At 48.3% G+C, this 22,207-nt stretch overlaps 1 protein-coding gene across 2 annotated transcripts in view; it reads left to right on the forward strand.

Annotated features, from left to right (window-relative positions):
* Positions 1-16,033, forward strand: part of PPP6R2 (protein phosphatase 6 regulatory subunit 2) — a 68,150-nt gene extending 52,117 nt beyond the window's left edge. Inside the window, exons 21-24 of one of the 2 annotated variants that reach the window (XM_035315054.1) lie at positions 1,025-1,232; positions 4,225-4,248; positions 11,060-11,215; positions 12,238-16,033. In XM_035315054.1, the coding sequence (XP_035170945.1) occupies positions 1,025-1,232; positions 4,225-4,248; positions 11,060-11,215; positions 12,238-12,289 (440 nt within the window). In that variant the 3' untranslated portion in view covers positions 12,290-16,033. The remainder of the gene's footprint in view (positions 1-1,024; positions 1,233-4,224; positions 4,249-11,059; positions 11,216-12,237) is intronic. The other variant, XM_035315055.1, reaches the window with a different exon arrangement.
* The last annotated feature ends 6,174 nt before the right edge of the window (positions 16,034-22,207 follow it).

The following is a 22,207-nucleotide window of genomic DNA, read 5'->3' on the forward strand; positions in this document are numbered from 1 at the left end:
TTGTACAGAGATCAGTCTGTGAAAATAGTCACTCAGAACCCTGAACATCTGGGGGGATAATAGTATTCAACAAGCAAAAGATGAGGTTTAAGTTAGGAAGAGTTGATGTCACAGAGACAATTCATTTGTAAACTGTTGAAAAATCCTATTTTTAACTGGATACTTGATTACAAAATTACCAAAAAACAGAAGGATACCCTAAGTTATCTTACTGGTAATTGTGCCAGGTCCATTGGTTAACTTCAGCCTGGTTTCTTTCACTCATCCCTTCTGAGAAGGAGAAATAAAATTCATTGAAGAACCTTGGTATAACTAAATCAAGGTTTTGTCTGTGGTTACAACAGAGAGGCGGATAATTCTGGGCTTGGTAGCACAGGGCACTGCATTTTCTGATGTACTCTTCCAGCTGAATTCAAGATTTGGCTCAGCAGAGCTCAGATAGCAGGCGATGACTGCTTTGTGTATGCACATCTTTAAATCTGCCCAGATAGTGCTCGTCAGTTAGACACTGTGAAATCAAGCTAAGTGAACATATGATACCAACCTGGGGAAGAAAAACTCCTTCTGAGAATGCACCACTTCTTTTCCTCTTTCCTGAGAGGAAAGTCCTTGCCAGGGTGCTTGTGGAGTTAAAACCACTGAAAGGAAGAACAGATACCTAAATGTTCCGGTCAGGACTTCTCAGAGCTAAGCCGCAGTCAGCTGGGGCCCCACGGACTGCTCTAATGCTCCTCGCAGTCACCACCTTCTGCGTGCTTTGCAACTAGTGGAGTCTGCTCTGCTGTGCGTGCTAAACTTGGACACGTGGCAGGACTTTCTCGCTGGAGAACAGTGTGCTTTCTTTTTTCCTTACAAAAATAGTGTTGTGTGCTGTCTCAGTGCGGGATCTGCACAGAAACCCTTGTCTAAAACCCGCAGTAGCTGCAAACACTCTGTTTGCATCACGGTAGTTGGCAGGGTCGTGCTGCGGAGTGGTTCCCGAGGCTGTGCTCCTTGTGCAACGCGAGCTGTTTGCTTTTCGCAGTCAGCGCTGCCTCGCCCTGCGTTTGGAACGTCTGCGTTACGAGGAAGGCGCCGCTCGTGGCCTCGGACAGCAGCTCCTCGGGCGGCTCGGACAGCGACGAGGAAGACGACAAAGCCGATGTGGTCACGGAAACCATCAGCACAGGCTCAGGCCAGGAAACCATCAAGCTGACCATGGACGCTAAGAACGAGAAGGCAGTTTTCACCAGGTGCGAAAGGAATCGCCGTGGGGTTGGGTAGAGCTCTGCCCTCGGTGTTAGCCCCCTGTGTTGCCAGGGATTAATGCATTGCTTTTTCAGTGTAGACCCCGTGGTTCCCGAAGTCCTGCGTGATGATGGCTTACAGCTTTCTTGTTGCAAGCATTCTGTTCTAATAAAATACTTAAAACAGGCTTATTTTAAGAAACGTGTGTGGCTCATTTTAGCCACCGAGCCATGTCACAGCAGCATCTCCCATCTGTCTGCTTGCTGCCCAAGAAGCCTCAGATGATGGGTAGTAGAAGGTCTGACGGGAAATCAGTGTGCTGTTTTGCAGGGAGCAGATCTAAATGCCTCAAGCTGTCATTTTTCCCTCATTCTCAAAGTAGTACCTAATAAACAATGAAAGATAAAATAGTGCAAAATGTCCCCAAAAGATATGTCGGTTCCTGAGATGATTTTTTTTGGGCAGCAATTTGGTTGGAATTGCATGAGCTCAACTCCAGCCTGCTCCAATGATATGAGAGTGGACGTTACTTTTGAAAAGAGTAGGCACCTAGTTCACCTTGGCATGTCAAGAAATATTACCCAATTTTAACGTACGTGTTTGGTTTTTTCTTCACATTCCTTACAGATCTGTAACCTCTGTAACGTGCTCTAGGTGACCCTGCCTGGGCAGGGGGGTTGGACTAGATGGTCTCAGGTCCTTCCAACCTCAACCACTCTGGGATTCTGTGATAGCTTGGGGTATGATTTAGCTAGCTGGAGTTCTGTGTTTTATGCATATAACTCAGGAACAGATATGGAGTTTTTATGATGTTGTGGTTCTGTGACTTTTTTAGATATTCAACTCTGGTGTGTCTACACCCTCCAGCAAATAGCTGCTGGGAGCTGAAAAGCAGTGGCTCAGCAAACAAGTGAGATTACAGAACTAAGTAAAATTATGTGAGGCAGTAAACCAAAGTTTTAAGCAACTTGGAATTGAATAACTAGACTGCTTTTTAATTTTTGATATCTGCTTCAAATGGCCTTTGACTCTTCATTGTCGAAATGAGTGAGATTCCAGAGATTGCTTTGCTTACAGTGGTTGCATCTGAAGAGCTAGTTAGATAAATGGAGTTAGTTTGTATGCATAGGGATGGCATGGCCAAGCAGATAGGCACAGGAAAAATGAAAAATGAGAAAAATAAGAATACTGCTCGCTGTGCTAGAAGCAGCCTCTCCTTTTCCAGTTTTCAGTTTTTATTGTATGTAATTAAATCCATTGGCATTTGCATCTAAAACAAATTCTGTGCTCCAGATGTTTTTCCTCTCTGAATACGTGGGATGTTTGAGTGGAGTTGTTTTACACATGTAACTATCTGTCTTGCTTCTCAGTAGCAGTGTAAATCTTATTTGGCACGGTCTTTCATTTATTGCCTAACAGGGATAGGGATTTTTTTTAATTTGGCTAGCTGTTGTAGGCTCTATCTGCTGTTTCAAGCAGTGCAATTATGAATGTTTTCCTCTCGAAATAAGCGTGTATAGCTTGAGCACTGTCAGTAAGTACAAGGCTTCCAGAACCTGCTTGGTTTTGCATGATTGCAGTTCTACAAAAGTAATTCCATTTTGGCAAAGAAAGTAAATACTCGAATAACCACAGTCTCCACTTAAAGGTGTCTGTAGCTTTCCACAACTATAACCACAGCCAAAAACAAAAATAGAAGCTGTGGGAAGACAGAAACCTGTTGCATAGATTGTGATTTCAGCTGCTCCAGATCTGTTTAGTAGAGGAGTTTCTTACAGCGTAGGAATTGCTGTGTTGCCCAGTGACGATAGTGGAAACTTCTGATATCCACAACTCCCCCAGACCAGTCTGGCTTCTGCTGGAGCAGGTGCAGGTAAACTCAAATGGCCAGTAGAGAATATACTTATTTCTTACCATGTTCCCTAATGATTCCCAGTACATTCATTATACTAAACATTTAAGAATATTCTAGACCAAATACGTGGTTCTTGATGGCTTTCTAGAAGCAAAGTTCCAAAGAAGGATCAGTATCGTTACAGCCTCGCGCTGCCACAACTCCGGTATTGGATGCAGAGAGTTCTAGGTCCTGATACCTGCTTTGGCTTTGGCAAGTCTTCTTGGTGTAAAGTTTCAAATTGGAGTAACTAGATCTGTTTTTAAGCATGTAATTAAAACATAGTTATTTTTCTTTTCCCCAGAAGTACTCAGCTTGTAACAAAGCACATTCCTGTTCCTGTGGAAGCAGGTTGTTCTTTCCCCCCCCCCCATTCTTTTCCCAGTACTGAAATCAGTACGGTGAGGATCTTTAATACTCCCTGGAGCTCCGTAAGGACTCTAATTTCTGTGGTCACCAGGGTCATGAAAGCTCCAGATGTTCCAGTACCTGCCTCTAAATGCACCCCATGCTCATGATGTTGTTACTTGCTGATGCTTCTCTGGCTGCCCACGCCACCCCAAACATCAAACTCCAGATAGTTAATGATTTCTCCTCGCATGGCTTGGTAAGAACATCCCTCGTGGCAGGTTCTGCTCAAGGTAGCCAGTAAAACTAGTAGTAGCCTAAAAATCACATGTAAAGAAGATGTTTCCGATGCAGTTAGCTAACTTCCCAGATCTAATTCCCATGGCAGTTTCTTGTGAAAAGGAAGTAGTTGGGTAGAAGTTCTCTCACTAAAGAGCTTCCAGTACTGCTAAATCTCACAATTTGTGTTGGGCTTGAGAAGTATGCTTTTCATGGTGTATTGAATCTTCTAGTTTTTATGTGTTGATCTGAATTTTCCATGGGAAGCGTGGTGGTCAGTGACTGTTCCCTTTGAATGAGCCTTCTGAATGCCCCTGCGTACTCCTGGGAGGAACCCCAGTCGGATAGACGGTTGCAAACTTAACTCATTTGTCTGTTTTTTCAGCAATCTTTACTGTTTTCTTTTTCTTCCTTTCTTTGCTCTTCTGTTTCTGCCTCTCTTGCCGCCTTTCTCTCTTGCTGTGGGTATTGCTCAGAGTATTTAGACCTGCAGGCAGAGGGTATGTATGACGGTGACGCGCTCAGGGTTCCAAACATCCACCTGACAAGTAGTCGCTCCCGTTAGTTACTTATACTGGGCTGGAGAAAAGGGCTGTTGGGCCACTGGGAAAGCTCATCTTCTCACCATCAGATAAAGCAGATCCTAGAAATAATCCGCTGAAATTAACAACCGAGGGGGAGGCTGTGTGTAGTCCCTGTGAAAGCATGCGCACGGTCAGCGTAGCCGGGAATGAAATGTGGAAATGCAGATGTGCTGTTGACTCGTTCCGTGCGTCATGTGTCCTGGAGCTTCTGCCGTTCCACCTGTTTGTGAGCTCTCTGCAAATAGGAATTTTTTATTGTTATTTTAAAGGAAAGTTCACGCTCGGTTCAGGATGCCCATAATGAAGCTTTGCTGACTGCACTTTGCTAACGCACCCGCTCCTGGAATCGCTGCCTGCGTTACCTGGGGGCAGGGGTAAAGTCTCTTGGGACTTTCTCACTCCACCACTAACAAATATTTTTGGTTTACTTGGATGCTGTGATATGCCAGGAAATAACACTAGGTATGTTTTCCATTTTTTTATTTTTTTTTTAACAAAATACTTATTTCTCTGACGTTTGCTTTCTGTTTTAAACTGTGGGCTCTTAATAATTATTCTCAAAAAATCATGCCTTTAAGTGATGTTTCCCAGCCACTGCTCAGACTAGCAAGACGCTGCTATAATTTCTGGATGAGATCAGAGACAAAAAGAGAAAATCACTGTGTTACAAGCACATCTACCCATCTACCTGTTTCATTTGAAGAGTGTGTTACAGAAAGCACGTAAACTTTCATATGTAGAAAGGACAGATACCTGGCCAGCAGAAATACCTTCTGACCGCTCTGAGCAGGAGGCTCAGGCACAGCTCAGCACGTACCTCCAGGCTCCGGAGACTCCGGCTTTTTCAAGTTACGAGCTGTGGGGTATTTTTAAAACATCTGTTTTATTAAAATGTGTCCTTATTTTACTTAGCACTTTAATAAGAACTTCTGAAAGCTGGCCCGGGCAGCCTCGCACCTCTCATGGTCCTCGAGCTGCGGGTAGCGGCGTGAGCAGCAGCCAGACCTGCCTCGAGTGCCAAATGTTGGACACGAAGCGTATGCAGCGTGCCCGGTGCTTTTCTGGGGGAAACGGCTTGCATTTCCTTGTCTGTCTGCTTAACTTTTAGCTGTATGATATTAATGCAAGCTTTTGCACTTCCTTGTGTTTTCAAAAGCTATCTGAAGTATTTCACTGCTGAGCTGCTCAAATCAAGTTTCTGAGCAGAGCCTTAGACGATGAGCTGCACATTAGAGAAATATTTTTTAAAAAAAAGCAAACAGCCTTTGCTGTGTATGGTGGTAGTGGGCTTGGGATGCTTGTAACTTTCTTTTTTCAGTTTATTAACCTTACCTAACTACTCATGCTATTTTCTTCTTAGTCCTCTTTACTTTTTTTTAATTGTGCAATATGTTCATTCACTGCCCCTTCTCCCACTGCCTCCTCTGCTGGGTGGTTTGATAAGCAAGTGTAGAGGGGAGGCTGAGTTCCTTCTGAAAAGTGCTGCCTGCTGTTAAGCACAGATACACTTCTTTTGTGCCAGTATAATATCAGCTCTGATTTTGTACATTCCTGAGCTTTGGAGGCAGCCGCTCTAAGTGCCACAGTGGTTTCCTTAGAACCGAGGTGAAAATGAGGCAAACCCAGCAATTTCTGCCATTCCTGCAAATTTTGCCTTTCTGCAAAATCACGGTAGAAGTCTCCTCTTGTTTCTGATCCCATGCAGTTCTGGGATGGAAGCATTAAACGTGGGTTCTGGCAGCAGTGAAAGCCTTACCCCCTCCTGCTGGCACAGCTCAGACGCAGCGGCCGGCAGCGCACTCCCGCTGGCACGGCCGGCGCGGGGCTTACGTGCAGCAGAGACAAGCGCCCTCCAGTTCCCCGGGCCGAGCGGAGTTACGTTGTCACAGTGGATGTTTTGAGCTCTCCCATTCTGGGATGTGTTTTTCTGTCCTGTGCCTGCTGACTGTTCGCCCTGCATGACGTGCCGGTCTGCCCTTGCCACGACGAGCATGATAAAGCCAGCAGTGGTCGCCTTGCTTCTGTCTCTTGTCTCTGCCTAGCTGGGAAGAGCTGCTGGAATGCTTTGAAAAGGTGACGAGGGAGAAATGAGCATGCTGTGGAGGATTGGGCATGGGGCATGCCTCCAGCTTTTCTGTAACGTGTGCCTGCACATCGGTGTGCTTCTCAAGGAGTGGAAGTGACGCGACTAATCCGGGGTCCCACTTCACCACGTTTTCAATCAGAGGTGAACGTTCAGTGCCGTAATTGGCACAGGTGGGACCTTGATGCTGACATGTGTTGGCCTTTTTAATGTAAGCTTGCATGTACATGCGGCGTTCGGACTTCCCACTGGGTGACCTGGTCTAATCCTTACCCAGCCCCAGCGCTGGCAGCCCGCGTGTGGCCTGGGGCTGCTGCACATCTTACCTTGTCTTCTGGTCGGTTGTCGCAGAGTCTGGCTTTTAAGGACTTGCTTGTGGGCTCCGCATGAGACCTGTGTTTAGGTACGCTTTTTATTCAAGTCTTGCTTCTTCGTTCATAGTGCCACTGTTTTTCCTAGTGTGCCTTTACAGCCTTTTGTTGTCTATGACACTTAGTGCCTGTTCACCACAGAGACTAGAGAATGCCACAGTGTATCCCAGGAGCTGCAGTAGTGAGCTTCAGAGGTGGGTAGAACTGAACCCCAGCTGAGGCTGATCCATTCAGTGTCAAATCCACTCTTTCCTGAAAAAAAGCTCCTTTCCCTTTCCTAAAGCTCGTTTGTGACTACAGCCCGAAGTCCTCGCAGGTCCTTTGGTAGCTAGATGTAGATATAGAATGGTTTTGTGACAACTGCAGTGATTACAAAATGGGACTGTCCTTGTTTCATCCTGTTTTTCTAGGAAGAAATTGCACTGCAAGGAAAGCAGCGGTACTGTTAGGCTGAGGAAGCTTTGCGTTTGCTGGATTTGGGCACTGGAGCCAAAACGAAACAACCATTCTGTAGCACCTGAGGCCTGCAGTGAGGATATTTAATACTTGTAGTACGTGTAATTGCTTGTGTGGTGCAAATGCTGAGAACTCCATGCAATCTTTTTGCATTTTTTTCTCTAAAAAAAACAAATTCATGTAGTTAAATCATAGAATCATAGAATATCCCGAGTTGGGAGGGACCCATAAGGATCGTCAAGTCCAACTCATTGCACCGCACAGTAGTTGAATCTCATTAGCTGAGAGAGCTCTGAGTTTTCAGAAGCATGTGAGAAGCAAATCTCTTCAGAGAATTCACACGGGTGCAGGATGAGCAAGTCATAGACCTTGCGCGGGATCGTCCCTGTGCTTCCAGCAGAAGGTGAGAAATTCCCCAGAGGCAGCTAGAAGTCAGGGTTCATCTGCTCAAGCTTCCTGTCCCAAGTAATGGGTGTGCGTTTGGGAAGTGGCGCTGAGAGCCTTCCTGAAGCCAGGTAGAATGCTACTACAGCTTCCCATGAACTGCCTTGTCTGCTGGTTTGTTGGCTTTAACGTAAACCTGCTCACTTCTCCCAGCGGTGAGGCAGCTCGTGTGTACGTGTGTGTGCACAGATCTTGCACGGACAGCGGGGACTTTGGCCAGAAGGGTTTCTGTTGTCTTTCTTGTTCTATCTATGTGTGTATCCGTTCACATAAAATAACAGCTTGTCAAGAAGTTGTGTTATAAATACTCCTTTGCTTAAAATCAGCATTGTGATTTGTCACAGAGTTATTCTAACCCAAACCAAGGTGCTGGGCAGTACCCAAATTAGGAACCTGCTGCCTGAAAAGACAAACCATGGGTGGCATTTAAGGTATGAAGTACATCAGGTAACCATGAAGAGTGAACGGGAATGATTTAAGTGCTTCCCTTTCACTCTCCTTAAAATCCCCTGCCTGCTCACAGCAGTCTGTGTAGTGTCGCTCGAGGCTGCTCCTCGGTCTGCCCCCCCAGCTGGCTGTGGGCACAGCTCCCCCCCTCCACGTGCTGAAGCTGGCTCCAGCAGGAGGTACTCCTTGCCAGTGTCTGGACGTAGCACACCGTCACCTGCCTGACGCCGAGATCCCCAGCTCGTTGGGTTGCTGGCTTTGCCACACACCTTCTGTCTCTAGACCTCAAAATTGTCTTCTTCAGGCTCTCCTGCGAAGCCCTGCTGCTTTATGCAGGTGGGGACTGTCCAGCTGAGCACGGTGTGAGTTCAGCCGTGTCCCACGGAGCGCGGCAGGCATGGTCGCTGTGCTGAACGTGATGCTCTCGGGGCAGCCAGGCACAGGGGCACACCAGCAGCCTGTGCGGGGCAGTCCAGAGGCAGCACGGCGGGTAGGAGGAGACGCCTCCGTCTCGCCGTACGCAGGCTGTGTCCTAACCCAGGGGTGAGGATGCCTGCTCCTAACGCAGGCCGTACCTTCCAGTCTTATTTACTGGCAAGGCTGGAGAGTCTGGGCAGTCAGCTCGTGCTCCGGGGGGGCGAGCATCTCAGAAAGCATGGCAGTGTCTGCAGAAAGAGAGGGGCCTCTGTTCGAAGTGACCTGCAGACAGCAGTGTTTACAAACTCGGTGATTAGTTTGCAGTTTGGCCACAATTGGGAGCTTAGCGAGCACAAAGAAGTGTCCAAGTGTGTTGGAAAGCCCCGTGGGCACGGCCGTAGGTGGCATTCACAAGCAGTTTGTGCTGAGCGCTTGGCCGCTGTGAAAAAAGGCGCAGTTGTGGGCAGGCTTCAGCTGCTGCTGGCAGACTTCGCACGGGTGGCTTGGAGCTGCACAGCTCCTGGAGTGGGAAGTGGTGGAGACCCGACTGCGGACCTGAGCTCACAAAAGGCTGCGGTAGGTCCGGGCGGTGCTGCCGATACCTTGCGGTGCTCAGCCTGCCTCCGCCGAGCTCTCGGGACGGCGGCTGTGTTTGTTCCCGGTGGCGTGCCCTGCCTGGCCCTGCTCCGAGCAGCACGTCGCTGGAGGTTTGCCTCTGGTGACCTGGAAGTGGACCCCGAGGGTGGTGGCACTGGCAGCAGGGTTACACCTGTCTGCTAAAAATAAGCCGGCCAGAGGAATGGAAATGTGAAGTATTTATAGGTACCGGAGTTTATTCGAGGCTAGAATTAGGTGTTGTCGTTAGCCTCCCGCGTGTTCCACACAACCCCTTGTTTTTCACCCCGCTGCTTTGGCCTCTGAGAGTCCTTCTGCGTGGCCTCGCGTGTCCAGCCTCGCTTTTCCGTGAGGCTATGGGGAAAGATCAATTTCCATCGCCCCGCGGTGGTCAGGTAACCTCGGGACTTCATAATACTGGGATCCTTGTGTCATGGAAATTGTAGGGACTGAACTGAAGAAGTTTATCTTTGAGCAATTTAAATGTCGTGAGCTCAAGTTTCTCGCGTGGGAAGTCATTTTCTGATGACATTGCTGGCAGCTCAGTTTAATTCTCTGCTGTCTCAACTATCCCCTGCAGTTTCTCCAAAGTGCATTTCTGTACTTGCGGTATTTCCTTTTAAGAGCACATCAGCCCTTTAGGAAGATAAATGTTTTGATCTCATTATTCCGCATTTTTAATGTATTTTTTTTTCACGAGCACACAGAAGTAGCTACAGAAATAGAACCGGTCTCGGGATCTGTTCCCAAGCTGCACATATACGTACTTCATGGATGCATTATGTGTTCTCCTGGGGGCTGTGACAGGATTCCTGCCCCGTCATCTGCTGAGGTTTCCTTCCATTTTTGTAGGCATGCCCTTCAAAGGAAGGAGGAGAAATCATTCTTGACCGGGTTGAAATGGTGTGGAAGATGATTCACAGGCAAAACTGCTCTGCCTTAGAAGGCAAAACATAACAGCGTTCGCAGAAATCACCTCTCCCGTCAGAAATAGCGGTCTTCTTAATACAAACTGGATGTTCTGGAGGTTTTGTGCTAGCAGGTTTTTATTTTTTTCAGGATTTGAGCTTCTGTTTTGTTGTAGTGAGACATCATTGGAAATGTCCCTGCAGCGTGGGGATCTGTCACCGCATGTGGTACTGAAAGCAAGTCGCTTTGGCTGCGGCTGCCTTCCGAGGGTACCGCTGGTGAGCACCCAGTGAGCTTCTTGTCTTCCTCAGCTTTAGGTTCTGGACTTCAGTTGAAGTCCTTCCTAAGTGCACACAGAAATGCCAGTTGCCCCTCTGGAAAAGCACGCAGATCACAGCAGGATAGGCGCCGGTGCTAGATCAGGAACGTGCCTTGCCAGAACCAGGGGCTCAGAGAGGCTTGCAGAATCACCCGGTGCTGGTGGGTGGCGGAGGGCAGCTCCAGGGAAGGCAGACGGCGGTGGTGGTGGCGGTCAGAGCCACGTCCAGGTAAGCGGCGTGATGCTGGTTGGTTTCTCCCTGCAGTGACCTTGATTTTCTGGACCTCCTACACTTGCAAACTTGTGGCTGAACGTGCTTCCTGTTTGCATCCTTTGTACTGCTTGTTTTCTGTGTTGTTCGTAGGAGAGTGCACCAGAGGCAGCTGCAGAGGGTGATGGTGTCTTGTTTGCAGGCAGGGGGGATATGTTGGAAACCCGTAGGACCAATTTTGCTGCAGGAAATGAGAATGTCTTTCTTGAGGAGCTGCTGTTCCTCCTCCAGTATACATACAATGCTTTCAATTCCAGTTTATTTTCAGTTCTTACTTCTTTATGAGGATTGCGTGGCCTGTGCTAGGAGAGGAGGAGGAATACACATTTTTGTTCTGTAGGAATTTAGCCCCATTAATTGGCATTTTAACATGAACTTGGCTTCTCCCCACACAGTGATGCAGACTGCATGGTTATTGATAAGCTGGCCATCACGGACATCGGAACGACAAAAGCTTCCAAACCACTGAACAACGTGGCCCAGCACCCGGAGGAACACCAGAACACAGCGGCTGTTGTTACAGCTGTCACGGAAACAGCCACAAAAGACAGGTGAGCTGGCCAGAATTCTCCGTTGCTTTACCTCGTGCTGTCACCCTCGTAGCTTTGCTGTGGCTCCGGTTTTTGGCCAGAGAGCTGTGTAACCATAAGGAGGTGCTCCTGCTCATCTTGAACTAACGCATCCTCTCTGGCGTGGCTCATCCCTCCTGGGACAAGCTTGCTGACGGGTTCAGTCTCGGGTGATGGTGCTTAGCTGAAGCCAGGCATCTGGGCCGTCCTACAATAATATCTTCTGCTAGATATTGTGAGAGGAGGACCTTCTGACAACTGCTTTGAGCTTCATGCAGCGATCCACTGAGCTCCATTAGCATGGATATCAGCAGTACTGGTTATTACATCTCCCCTGTACAGCTTCTGGTAGCTTTTGAATCCCCAATTTGCAACCAGAACCACAAATTCTAGTGGTGGTTTAACCCGTGCCTAGGAGGAAGCCGGTGAGCCCATTGGGTGGTTGTTCACCACCCTGCTCAGGTGCTGCCAGGGCTCTGAGCACACCAGCAGGCAGGGGGACATCCACGTGGAGCTGAGGGTGACAGCAAGGCAGGGACAGAATCCCTACAGGCAAGGTGCCTGGTCCCACAGCACCCCATCCAGCAGTGACCATGCACATCCTAGTCCTGGGATGCACCAGGGAGCCAAGGCAGGTCAGTGCCAGCAGGGCGTGAGGCCTGGTGCTGCGTGCCGCAGGCAGGAGTGAGCACCGAGGTGCTCTTGGGACACGGTCGCGTGTGTTCCAAACTCCGTTCAGCGCATTAATTGATGTTGTGCAATCAGCAAAGTGGACTTCTCGGTTTCTGTTTTGATTTCTAAATGTATCTGGTAAAAGATTCGGAAGAGGTTCTGACTAGGAAAGCTAATAATGTTTTAGGAGGTCAAAGAAACACAAATAGAGGAGGGATGGCTCAGATACTACTGCAAAGGAAAGTACACAACCAGGATGAAAGCAAGCTTTAGGGGCGAGCGTGATTCAGTGGCTGTATTTCTCTAATATTACTCTTTGGCTTTGTCTTTAGGAAAGAAGAAGTCTTGCCCTGTGCTGAAGCCACATTAAATGGCCCTGCTTGATGAAACAGATGCAATGGGACGTGTGTGATCCAGGCCAGGCTGCTACCTGGTGATGCAATTTGTCAATTTTTTTTTTCATTTTAATTTTATTTTTTAATAAATGCTGCATTGATGAGAGAGCTGGCATTCAGGACCAGACATGCAGTTTCAACACCAACAATCTGTTCTGAAAGACACTTGCATTGTCTAAATGTAGCATTGATCAGTTAGTCATCACAGGAATGATGGGGTTCTTCCCAAGCAAGCCTTCTGCCTAATTTTAGTTCCTTGTCCCCTTCCCTCTCTCCCTCGTTTTTGTTTTGTATTTGGGGTTCAGTCCTATTTTCTTAGTGTTATTGCACACAGTATTCAGCTTCTCTTCAGAAAGGTAGCAGGTCTAACGCTGGGACTTGGACAGTGCACAGGAGTCCCGCAGTCGTGTGACCAAAGTTCCTGATGGAGCTGTCTTTGGGCAGCATTTGCACCGCTTTTGTATAGCAATAAAGCCTTATCAGAAACATTTCATAGGAGGAAAAGATGCAAACACTTTAAATGGGATGAGGCAGGGAGGGCTTTTATTTTACATTTTTGTGGGGTGGGAGGGAAATCATTGACATCATCCCAAGCCAGAGGCCAGGTAGCTAACTTACCGTAATGCTGAACCGTCTTGAGAAGCGGGAAGGCTGCGTTCCGGTGAATTGCTCAGTGCTCTCTCTTGGGAGACGGGACAGTTCACTGCAGGATCTTGGGTCGTTTAGCAGTTGGCCTCTTCTGTCCGAGCCATCAAAACTCAACTTCCCGGATGTCGTCCTCAGTTGGCTGCAGAGTATGCAAAGAAGGTAGCATGTTGTTTGCCAGCTGAGAGGATAATGATCCACTGGACTGCTGCCGTGCAGGAACAAGAGCAGATATGGCACAAACAGGTTATCAGGTGTTTGCTGGCTTTTTGGAGACTAATGTATTTTCAAATTATTATGGAAATCCTTTTCTGTTTGTTTTGTTCTGTTTTTAAAGTTTTTAATGGATGCAGGAACAGCAACACTTTTGCACTTTGTACCTAGTGACAACATTGGAGAGTGAAACGGCCCCAGCACAGGACTCCTGCTGTTCCTTACCCCCAGGCAGTCGGGCACGGAGAGGTTGGGGGGGACGTGCCGCTGCCTTGGGATGGTAGAGTAAAACAGTACGGAGAAACGGACTGCGCTTCAAACTGCCTGGGAGCAAGGTCAGTTAAAGATGTGTACTTGACCCTGGAACACAGGATCTCCTGCACAGGCTGAAGGACCTACTCCTGTAAAGACTGCACCAGCTTCAGACACAGGTCTGCGCTGGTTTGTGCTGGTCTCTGCATTGAGCTTGTTCCCAGACTGGACTTGTGCACATAGATCATACGGGTGTAGACGTTGGGCCACGTGCAGAACCAGGCTCGGGCTGGTAGCAGCAGATCGCCGTCACCAGTGCTCGTTCTCTACCCCTAGACTAGATGCAGAGCTGGGCCTGCTTTTGTGTGTAAGCTGTATGCTGAAATCCACCTGTCAAATGTTAAATGCCGCTTATTTTATTAGTCCAAGATCTAAGCTGGAAAATCATTCACTTTGGAATAAAAGCATGAAGCTTGACACATAGGTAGCCAAATAGCTTATTTTCTGATATATTCTCACTTGTGCATAACGAGGGACTTTACCCTGTGAGTATGACAAAGTACCTCACACAGATCTGTTGTTATGAGCAAAGGCATCCTAGCCAAACTTCAGTCTTTAAAAAAAATACTTTATTTTTAACTGTGATATGTATGTAGTGCATATGAAAATTTCTTAACTGTGTTGAGAGGTGGTGTGTGGGGGGGAGTGAGATGAACAAACTGTTTTCGCTGTTAGAGTCAGTCTGTTCTGCTGGATCAGTATCCGACGGTGACGTACCCACAGCACGAGGCTGTCATATGCCCAAGGATTACATATTTTCGTTCTTGCTCTTAAGGAAGGTTGAGGATTTGATTTGTTAGAATGCCAGCTATGGAGATCGGAGTGCAGAAAGCAGGATGAGATTATTACTCTGTGCATCTTCGAAGTTGCGTGCTGGGGTTGTGGGCCACCTGTGTGCTGCTGACATAGCTGTGATTTCTCTCAGCTGCAATTACTTGGTAAGCAGGTGCTTTCATGGCACAGTACTGTTGTTCTGGAAGTCTTCTCACTCCCTCCTTGTAATTTAAAATAAATAATTTAAAGATACTTTGTGCTAGAAGGAGAAATCTCACTTTCTGCTTCGGTTACCCCGCTTGCTATATAGAGATCAGTCCCACTCCTAGCCCGGGTTTTCAGAAGTGATTAGTAGTTCTGAGTTCCTGATTGGAGACACGTTAAAGTCTTAATTTTCAGAGGATTGGTGCTAGAGATTTTCTGAAAATCAGGTTCTCTTGAGGGCGTTCTATAAACACCCGAAAGTGAGACTATGAAAAATCATTCAGCAATTACAGACAGCATCGGTGCAACTGATTCCAGCAGCTGACTGAAGGCCGTGGTTGGGCTTCGGTCCCAGTAAATCCCGGGTGATGATGGCAGTTCCTTCCCAGTCTCTTCTCTTTCACTGTTCCTGACTGTAGTGCTTGCGGGCTCCACCGTGCCACAGCTCTGACCAGGTCTGTTCAGGACCGCCAATAGCAGGCACAATTTGATCTTTCTCGTGGCTTGATAGGTTTTCAGCTACCTTGTTAGACTTACAAATGATCTTTGCATTCGATTGTCGTAGGCCGGGGTTACCTTAAGCCATCAGGCTGGCTGATGTTGCAGGGACGCTGGTCCCTGCGTGACCTGTTCGTGATGCCTTGGTTTCGGGAGCAGTAACCCCCTGTGAAGCGGTACTGAGCAGCTGGCAGCAATAACATCCTAAAATGTTTCAGAAGGATATGCAAGGACCTGTCTGTCTGTGCCTTTGGTTGCATATTCTCAACCTGTTGTTCGTTATCTGTTGGCTTCGAGTCTGTAAATGTAAATGAAAGCTTTAATGATGTATTTACAACCTTCCCAGTAAGCAGACCTGGAGGTATAGTGTAGTTACCGAGGGGATCGTTACCTGAGTTCATTAACTTGATTGCTTGTGTCCAGTTACTTACGTTAAAAGGATTTACCCATAGTTAAAAAGACTGTAGAAATGCATAAAGTCTCTTGCTTTTGTGACGGGGGTGTGATCCCTCCACACGTGGGACTGAAGCTCCGAACTATACCTCACTGGTACCATAGGATTGTTCTCACACCAGCCAACAAACTGATCTAGGAGGAGTTTCTGACCCCTGGTATCGTGGAGTCTGAAGCTCAGAGCAGGTCCAGAGTCAGGTGATGGCTTCCTCACCGGGCTCACGTGGTTTTCCTAGCTAAACTGGGCACACAATTCTTTCCTTTTGTGAATTGGAACTTCTCGTGGATCTTGAGTCGCGGTGTTTGTGTGCAGGGCTCCCACTGCCTCTCCCGGTCCTCACTGCTGTCTGAGCTTTCTTGCTTGCTGTCCCAGCCCCGTGCCAAAGCGGCGTGGCAGCCGGGTGGTCTGACTGCTCTTCTGTTTGCAGGTGCCCTTAAGACACCTTCAGGGACGGGGCAGCAGCTGGGTGAAGCCTTCCTCAGCGCAGCCCAGCGCTGTGTCCGCGGTGGCAGTTCCCAGGAGAGGCGCGTTACCTTCCCGCCGAGCAGGCAGTAAGGGAAGGGCTGTCACTCAGGGTCGGAGCAGGACATGCTGTCTTCCAAAAAGGATTGATGTAACCCGGCTGTATCCTTTGAAGAACCATCAGCCTGTGCTGAGATACTTGGTCAGAAGGCAATGAAGACTAAACAGGAGTTGTATTTAGCACTGTCCTTCCTCATTTATGTGCAGTATTTTGAACCTGTCCATATCTATACGGTATATATAATTTTAGTTTTGAATATGTATACTGATGAGTGTGTATATAGATATATATTTGCAATATGTATTATTCCATGTATATTTATACACACACAGCTGGATATTGTAAGAAACCGGGTGAAGCAGAGCTTGGAGCACAGTGAGCCTGGCTTTTGTATGTATGTAAAGGTACAGACCACTAGCGAGTCACAGACCAGCAGTTGTTGTACGAGCCCAGAACCAGCCTTGGTCCCGTGCTTCTGCTCAGACACTCAGTGCTTCTGCCCAGCTGGGGTTCCGTGATTTCGCTGAGCTAGGTGTCAGAGCAGGGGCTTACAGGAGAGCGGCCACGCGTGCAGTGATCCCCGGTGTTGCTCCTGCTGCTGCTGCTGCGGAGCATTGCCCACACGCGTCCACACCGCGAGAGGAGGAGGTGTTCTCTGCAGTTAAGAGGTGGCCAGGTCAGCCAACACCACGTAATTCTTGAATTGTGACACGTTTCTCTCTAGCTGCTTGGGTTGTGGGAAAACCTTTGGGTGATCGGGCCGTTCAGGAGTACTGTCAGGGTCACGTCAGCTGCCTGCTTTCAGGCATCCAGAGTTCTGAGTTCAGTACCTGGGTATGAAACCTGGGGGCGGGGGGCACAGCTGGAGGGACGTGGAATCAGAAAAAACCCTCTGCTGCAGGAAGGTCAGGCATGACAAGTTTGGAGCCGTAAGACATGATCTGATAGATAAAAGCTTGGATGATTTGGATTTTTTTCTTTTGAATCAGACCAATTTAAATTCTTTTATGCTGCCCACTACAGGCTTTTAATGCCAGGTGAGGGGAAAACAGAGAGCTATGAAGCAGGCTGGTGCTGGGTACCCTCTTCAGACCAAGGGGGGGATTTGGTGTTGGGTTTGTGGGCTTTGAATTCCCCTGCTGTCCCAAAGAGATGAGGTCCTCTCTGAAATCCTCCTGTATCCACACAGGAGCATGTGCACCGGCTCAAGATGAAAGTTTGAGTGAGATAGTCTGCAGGAAAGGGGTCAAATGAAGGAGCAGGATCAGTTTGTCGAACGGTTCCACCAGTCTTCTAACAAAATTTTCTTCCACAAATACATAATTTATTGATTCTTCTCTTAAGCTGTAAGAGCAAAGGCAGACGTGATCCCAGCTGTTCATCTGCGTGACACGTCCTCAGCAAAGACTGAAATAAATTCCCTGAGTGTCCCAAGGTTTTGTTGCTCTCATGGCCTCGTACAGATCCGCAGCTGGCAAGCAGAACGGAAAACCAGCGGGCGCACAAACTAAAAAGCAAAACCCAACAACAGCGGAACCTCAGCTACCTACAGCCGGTGGGCCGCCCTGCGCGGGTGGGCGAGCACTGAGGGGTATTCATCAACACGTATCTAAGGGAGGAATTTTAAGGCGGCTTCCCTGGCGTCTCAAAATCATTTCTCCAAAAAGGAGCCAGTGAGCTGTAACTGAAGTCGGTATCTATCAGTGGCACGACCTAGCGCAGCAGGAGACCTCACTGCCAGTCGCTGGGGGTGTGCTCCGGGGACCTGGCTCCAGCCTCGGCTCACCCCGTCCCACCACGAAGCGCCGCGGGTGCAGCCCCGTGAAGGAGCTTCTTGCCTTTTCCCCTTCGTTTGCGCTTCTTTTCTGACACTCGTTACTCTCTCCAGTAGTAGGTTAGTGGTAAGGTTTTTCAGGTGTCACCTTCTGTAGCGCTAAGCACTGTCTTAGCGTAGTGATAATCACAACAAAGCTGAAGGAGCCTCGTGTGCTTCAGTTTTGTCTCATGGGGAAGCAGCTGCTGTGCGGTGGAGTTCCCTTATCTCTGCAGACGCTGGTGGAGACCAAAGCCATGTGCCAGTCGTGGTGGCGGAGGTGCCACAGGTCCCTGCAAGTACTCGGGGAGAGACCATGCAGTTCGATGTCCCCCGGGACCCTGCGAGAGCAGTCCTGCGTCCTGGCTGCCAGGCTACTTATCCGTGGTGAATAAGATCATCTGATATTTTGGCAGGGTAATTTTTGGCTTTTTTGATACTATTTGGTAACTCACACTGCAATTTTCAGTCATTTAAAGAGTAAGGTTTTTTCCACTTGCTTTTCCCAAAGCAGTGATCTCACCCCGAACCATGTTCAAAACATACACATTTGTAAACAGTTAAACTTCTAAACAGTTTATAAACAGTGATTTTGTTCCTATAAGCAGTTGATTTTGTTGTTATAAGAGGTTTTGATGCCATTGCAAAAAAAGAGATAAAACTAGAGCTGCTGTTTACAGCAGCATGTTAATTTTTATTACTTTTTTTTTACCATGATTCATTTCTCTGAAGTCCTATTCTGCCACAAACCTCGCTGTTCTGAAAAGTACCTGCCTCTCCGGTTGCACAAAGCAAGCATAATGCACTTAGACGCTCTTTTGCCAATCCCAGCTGTAAAACAAGATTTTCAGATGGTTCTCCCAGAAGGGAAATTCTTCATCCCACCCCAGTCCCTTGGCGCTGGGGAAGAGCACGCACTGGGGCAAACAGGGGCCGAGTGGTGCTCTGCAGGTTCCTGACCTGGGGGACAGCTGTTGGCCTGTGACGCAGCAGAGATTTTCTCTGGTTTGAGCATTGCAGCCCATTAAAAACAAACAACCACAAATTCTCCCTTGTTCTGAGAAAATCTTACAGCTTTCTGTTCATGTTGTGTGGGATGGGGGATTTAGTTTAGAATAAATACATAAATAAGAAGCGTGTTGCCTAAGAAAGAACTGAAGACAAATGGGGAGCTCTGCTTGTGTCCCTCATGACGCTGTCGTGCCAGGCAAGGGCTTACACGAAGGGCTGCGGCCGGTGCTGTGCAGTCACAGGAGCTGCCGAGCTGAACTGATGAAGCTGGACGCTTCAGAGGGGCCCGAGCAAAGCTGTCACTTGCACTGCAGAACACCTTCCTCATCACTGCTAGCCCCTGGCTTCCTGACCAACGCCGTGTCGCTGCTGCTTTCTTTTCTAGCCGTGTCCTAACTCGCATGGTTTCCTTAATCAGCGTGCCAAAGGGTTTCTTTCTGCCTTGTTACTCCCAGCGCTGTGTGCTCCACGGCACGGCTGTGTGGAGTACAGCGACAGCTTGCCTCGGGAGCATCCAGTCTTGTCGATAGGGCAGCGAAGAGCTGACGGCTCCCTGAAAGCTAATTTAAAAAACCTTGGCTCTGAGGCTATCGAGTGTAGTGACAGCATCTCCAAAAGGCCGGGGCTTGCACGTTTAGTTGTAGCCGCTCCGTGTTTGATTCAGTTGCTTCTTCCATCAGGCTGCAGCAGGATTCCTTCCTTTGCTGCACCGAGATTTGCGCTCGCAGCCCCGTGCACGCGTGCTGCGTACTGTTCCTTTCTCGGTCACCCCTTCAGGGCACGTTCAGGAGCTGGAGCTGGAGCAGCACGCGGCGTGTTGAGCGTCCTGCCGGGAGGGAGGAAGGGGCTCTGTGCCTGGGAGCAGTGCTGTACCTGGTGGGCTGGGACGGGCTGCACGCGTCTGTATTTCCCCCTTTCCTTAAGAAATGTGTCTTCTTGTCAACGTGCTTTCTTTGTTCTGGTTTGGTTTTTGGTAGTTAAAAGATGCCTACAAGGTTCAAAGTGAAAGCTGGTTTCTGAACAGTAAAACAGCCTACAGCCACTTGTAGCTAATGGGATCCTAGAAGGAGACTTTTCATATTAATATGACTCCTTGAATCTTAAATACCATCTCCTGAGGTGTGCCAGTGAGTTCAGTGAATCAGAGCAGAGTGCCGTATCTCAGAGCTGGGCACTGTGAGCTCCAAGTACATCGTTTCCACTGTTACTGGATTTTAAAGTCACCTGGGATGAAGTTAGAAGTCGTCCTTTTACCCCTGCGTGAAAACTTGCAAAAAAAGCAATCCTCCTGGTCAGGGGAGCCGCGCGTTGGAAGTTCATTGTGGACAGTGCCTTAGCTGAGCTCCGGAATTCTGCATCGTTGGGATAGGTCTTGGCAGAAACGGACACCTGGAAGCAGAGGAAATGAATTAGGCCATTTTTACAATTTATTTCAGTGAAAAATTAAGGTTGTTTGGGTTTGATACCATTCTTGTTGATTTCGTAATGGCTAACGGTTCCGAATTTACGGAGAATGCTGGTTTTGTTTGAGGTGAGAAAGGGAAGGTTGCCGAGTGCTTTCCCTCCGTGGTCGCTACGGACAAAATCCCAGCCGATGCGACGTTTCTTGTAAACCTAAGCAGGCATTTTTTGTGGACATTTACACATAAACTTTGACAAATTGGAATGCAGAAAATAATCAGTTTGGCTCCTATACGTTAGCTTATCTTGTCTGAAACTCACTTACCTCGTTACTGGAAGGGCATTGTGGTGACCAGTCCAACCTCCCCCCTGGTTTTTGTACAAGAATTCTCTCTATCCCCTCGTGACTGTTACCTGTCACCTTTCACAACTGAAACATAAAAATGTTAGTGAACTATGCCTACGTGTAAAATGTATTTTTATATTTGATGCTGATCAGGAGGGAAGAACCCTTTTTCTCTCCACGGAGCTGCGGGGCTTTTGTACAGGACAGATTCTTCCCCATCTATTTTTTATTTTCTCAAACGGTTTGGACAGATATAAGCTATTGAAAATCTTTTATCGCGTAATTTTGATGCTCATAGCTAGTTTTTCAAAACTTCCTAGAAATTCTCGGCTCGCTGCAGAGAGTTTCCCATTGCGGCGGGTGCTGCGTGACCCCGTCTTGCGCGGTACGGCACGGGCCCTGCAGGAGCCTCTCGGCTCAGGCGTTCACGGAGCTAAACTCGGAACGGAACTAGCTAGAGGCACTGCCAATGCCGGTGGAAACCTCGCCGTGTGCGGCTTGAGACCCTTTCTCGTTCCCTGGTAAGCCCGCTGCAGCGCTTTGCTGGGAAGCCGAGCCTGCAGGCTCCTGCGTGCTGGGAGCGCGCGGCCCTGGCGGAGAGCTCGTGCTCACGTCCTTGCAGCTGGGGCTCCGGGCGCCCTGCGCCCGCCCGTGCTTCCCTGTGCAAAGCGTGTGTTGGAAAATGCTCTGTGGTTCGTAGTTGCACTTGAGGTTACCTGCGAGGGAAGTCGTGCTGCTCTGCTGCTCCGGAGCTGGCACCCGCGGCGGTTGGTAGCAGTGATTTTGCACTGAAACTCCCTTTCACTGCTCGTCCCATGTTCACGCTGAGACACCAAGCTGTGGCCGACTGCCCAAGGCAATCTGAAGGGAGGACTTTGTGTTGAAAATCGCCTCTTGTCCTTCCCGGGGCCGGCTGGCACCAGCCTGCACGCATCGCGGCGTCCCAGAGCCGCCCGGCAGGCAAAGGGGGTTCGTTCGCAGCGGCACCTTAGGAGCAGGGCCGGGTCCTCTGCAGGGGTCGGTCAGATCCCCGAAACTTGCCAGTATCAGAATACGAAGGGCACTAAACTTGCCTTAACGTGCATCGATCACGTGTCGTTTAAAAGTCTACGCGTAAAGAAAACCATGAATTACCTCATGCTCTAAATGTATGTAAATTGTTGGCTGTAACATAAGGATCACTTGAATATATGCATGTTCCATGAAGATGTTAGAAGTGAAGAGTACTTAGTAAATACCCTAGAGAATTGTAATAGGTCAGTGTTGAGTTCCTTTACATGATTTGAAACAGAAAGAGTATCTTCCTAAAAAACCATCTTTGCAGTCATTTTCAAAGCAGCGTTTTCTTCTTGCCTGAGACTTTGGACACACTTGGCTTCCCTTCTTCAGGTAAATTGGGCAAAGCGTAGGGTGGGAGAGCTCAGAGCACGGGGACTTCATCTCCTTTCAGAAACTTCTCTGGCTGTGCTGTGTGTACCACAAGGTGTAATTGATTTCCATTCATTCTGCCCCATCGTTCCCAGAATTTCCCTTGTAAACTGCTGAATAACTCCTCTTCCTCAAAAGACAAAAAAAGTGTATGTCAGTGTACCCGCTGAAACTTTACTAAGAAAAGGAATTTGTGCTCACTTACAGACACTCATCAAGTCCTAGCTGGCATAGAGACCTCTTCTCTTCTCTTCTCTTCTCTTCTCTTCTCTTCTCTTCTCTTCT

The sequence above is a fragment of the Oxyura jamaicensis genome, chromosome 1 (genome assembly GCF_011077185.1).
Source record: "Oxyura jamaicensis isolate SHBP4307 breed ruddy duck chromosome 1, BPBGC_Ojam_1.0, whole genome shotgun sequence".
NCBI classification, from domain to species: domain Eukaryota; kingdom Metazoa; phylum Chordata; class Aves; order Anseriformes; family Anatidae; genus Oxyura; species Oxyura jamaicensis.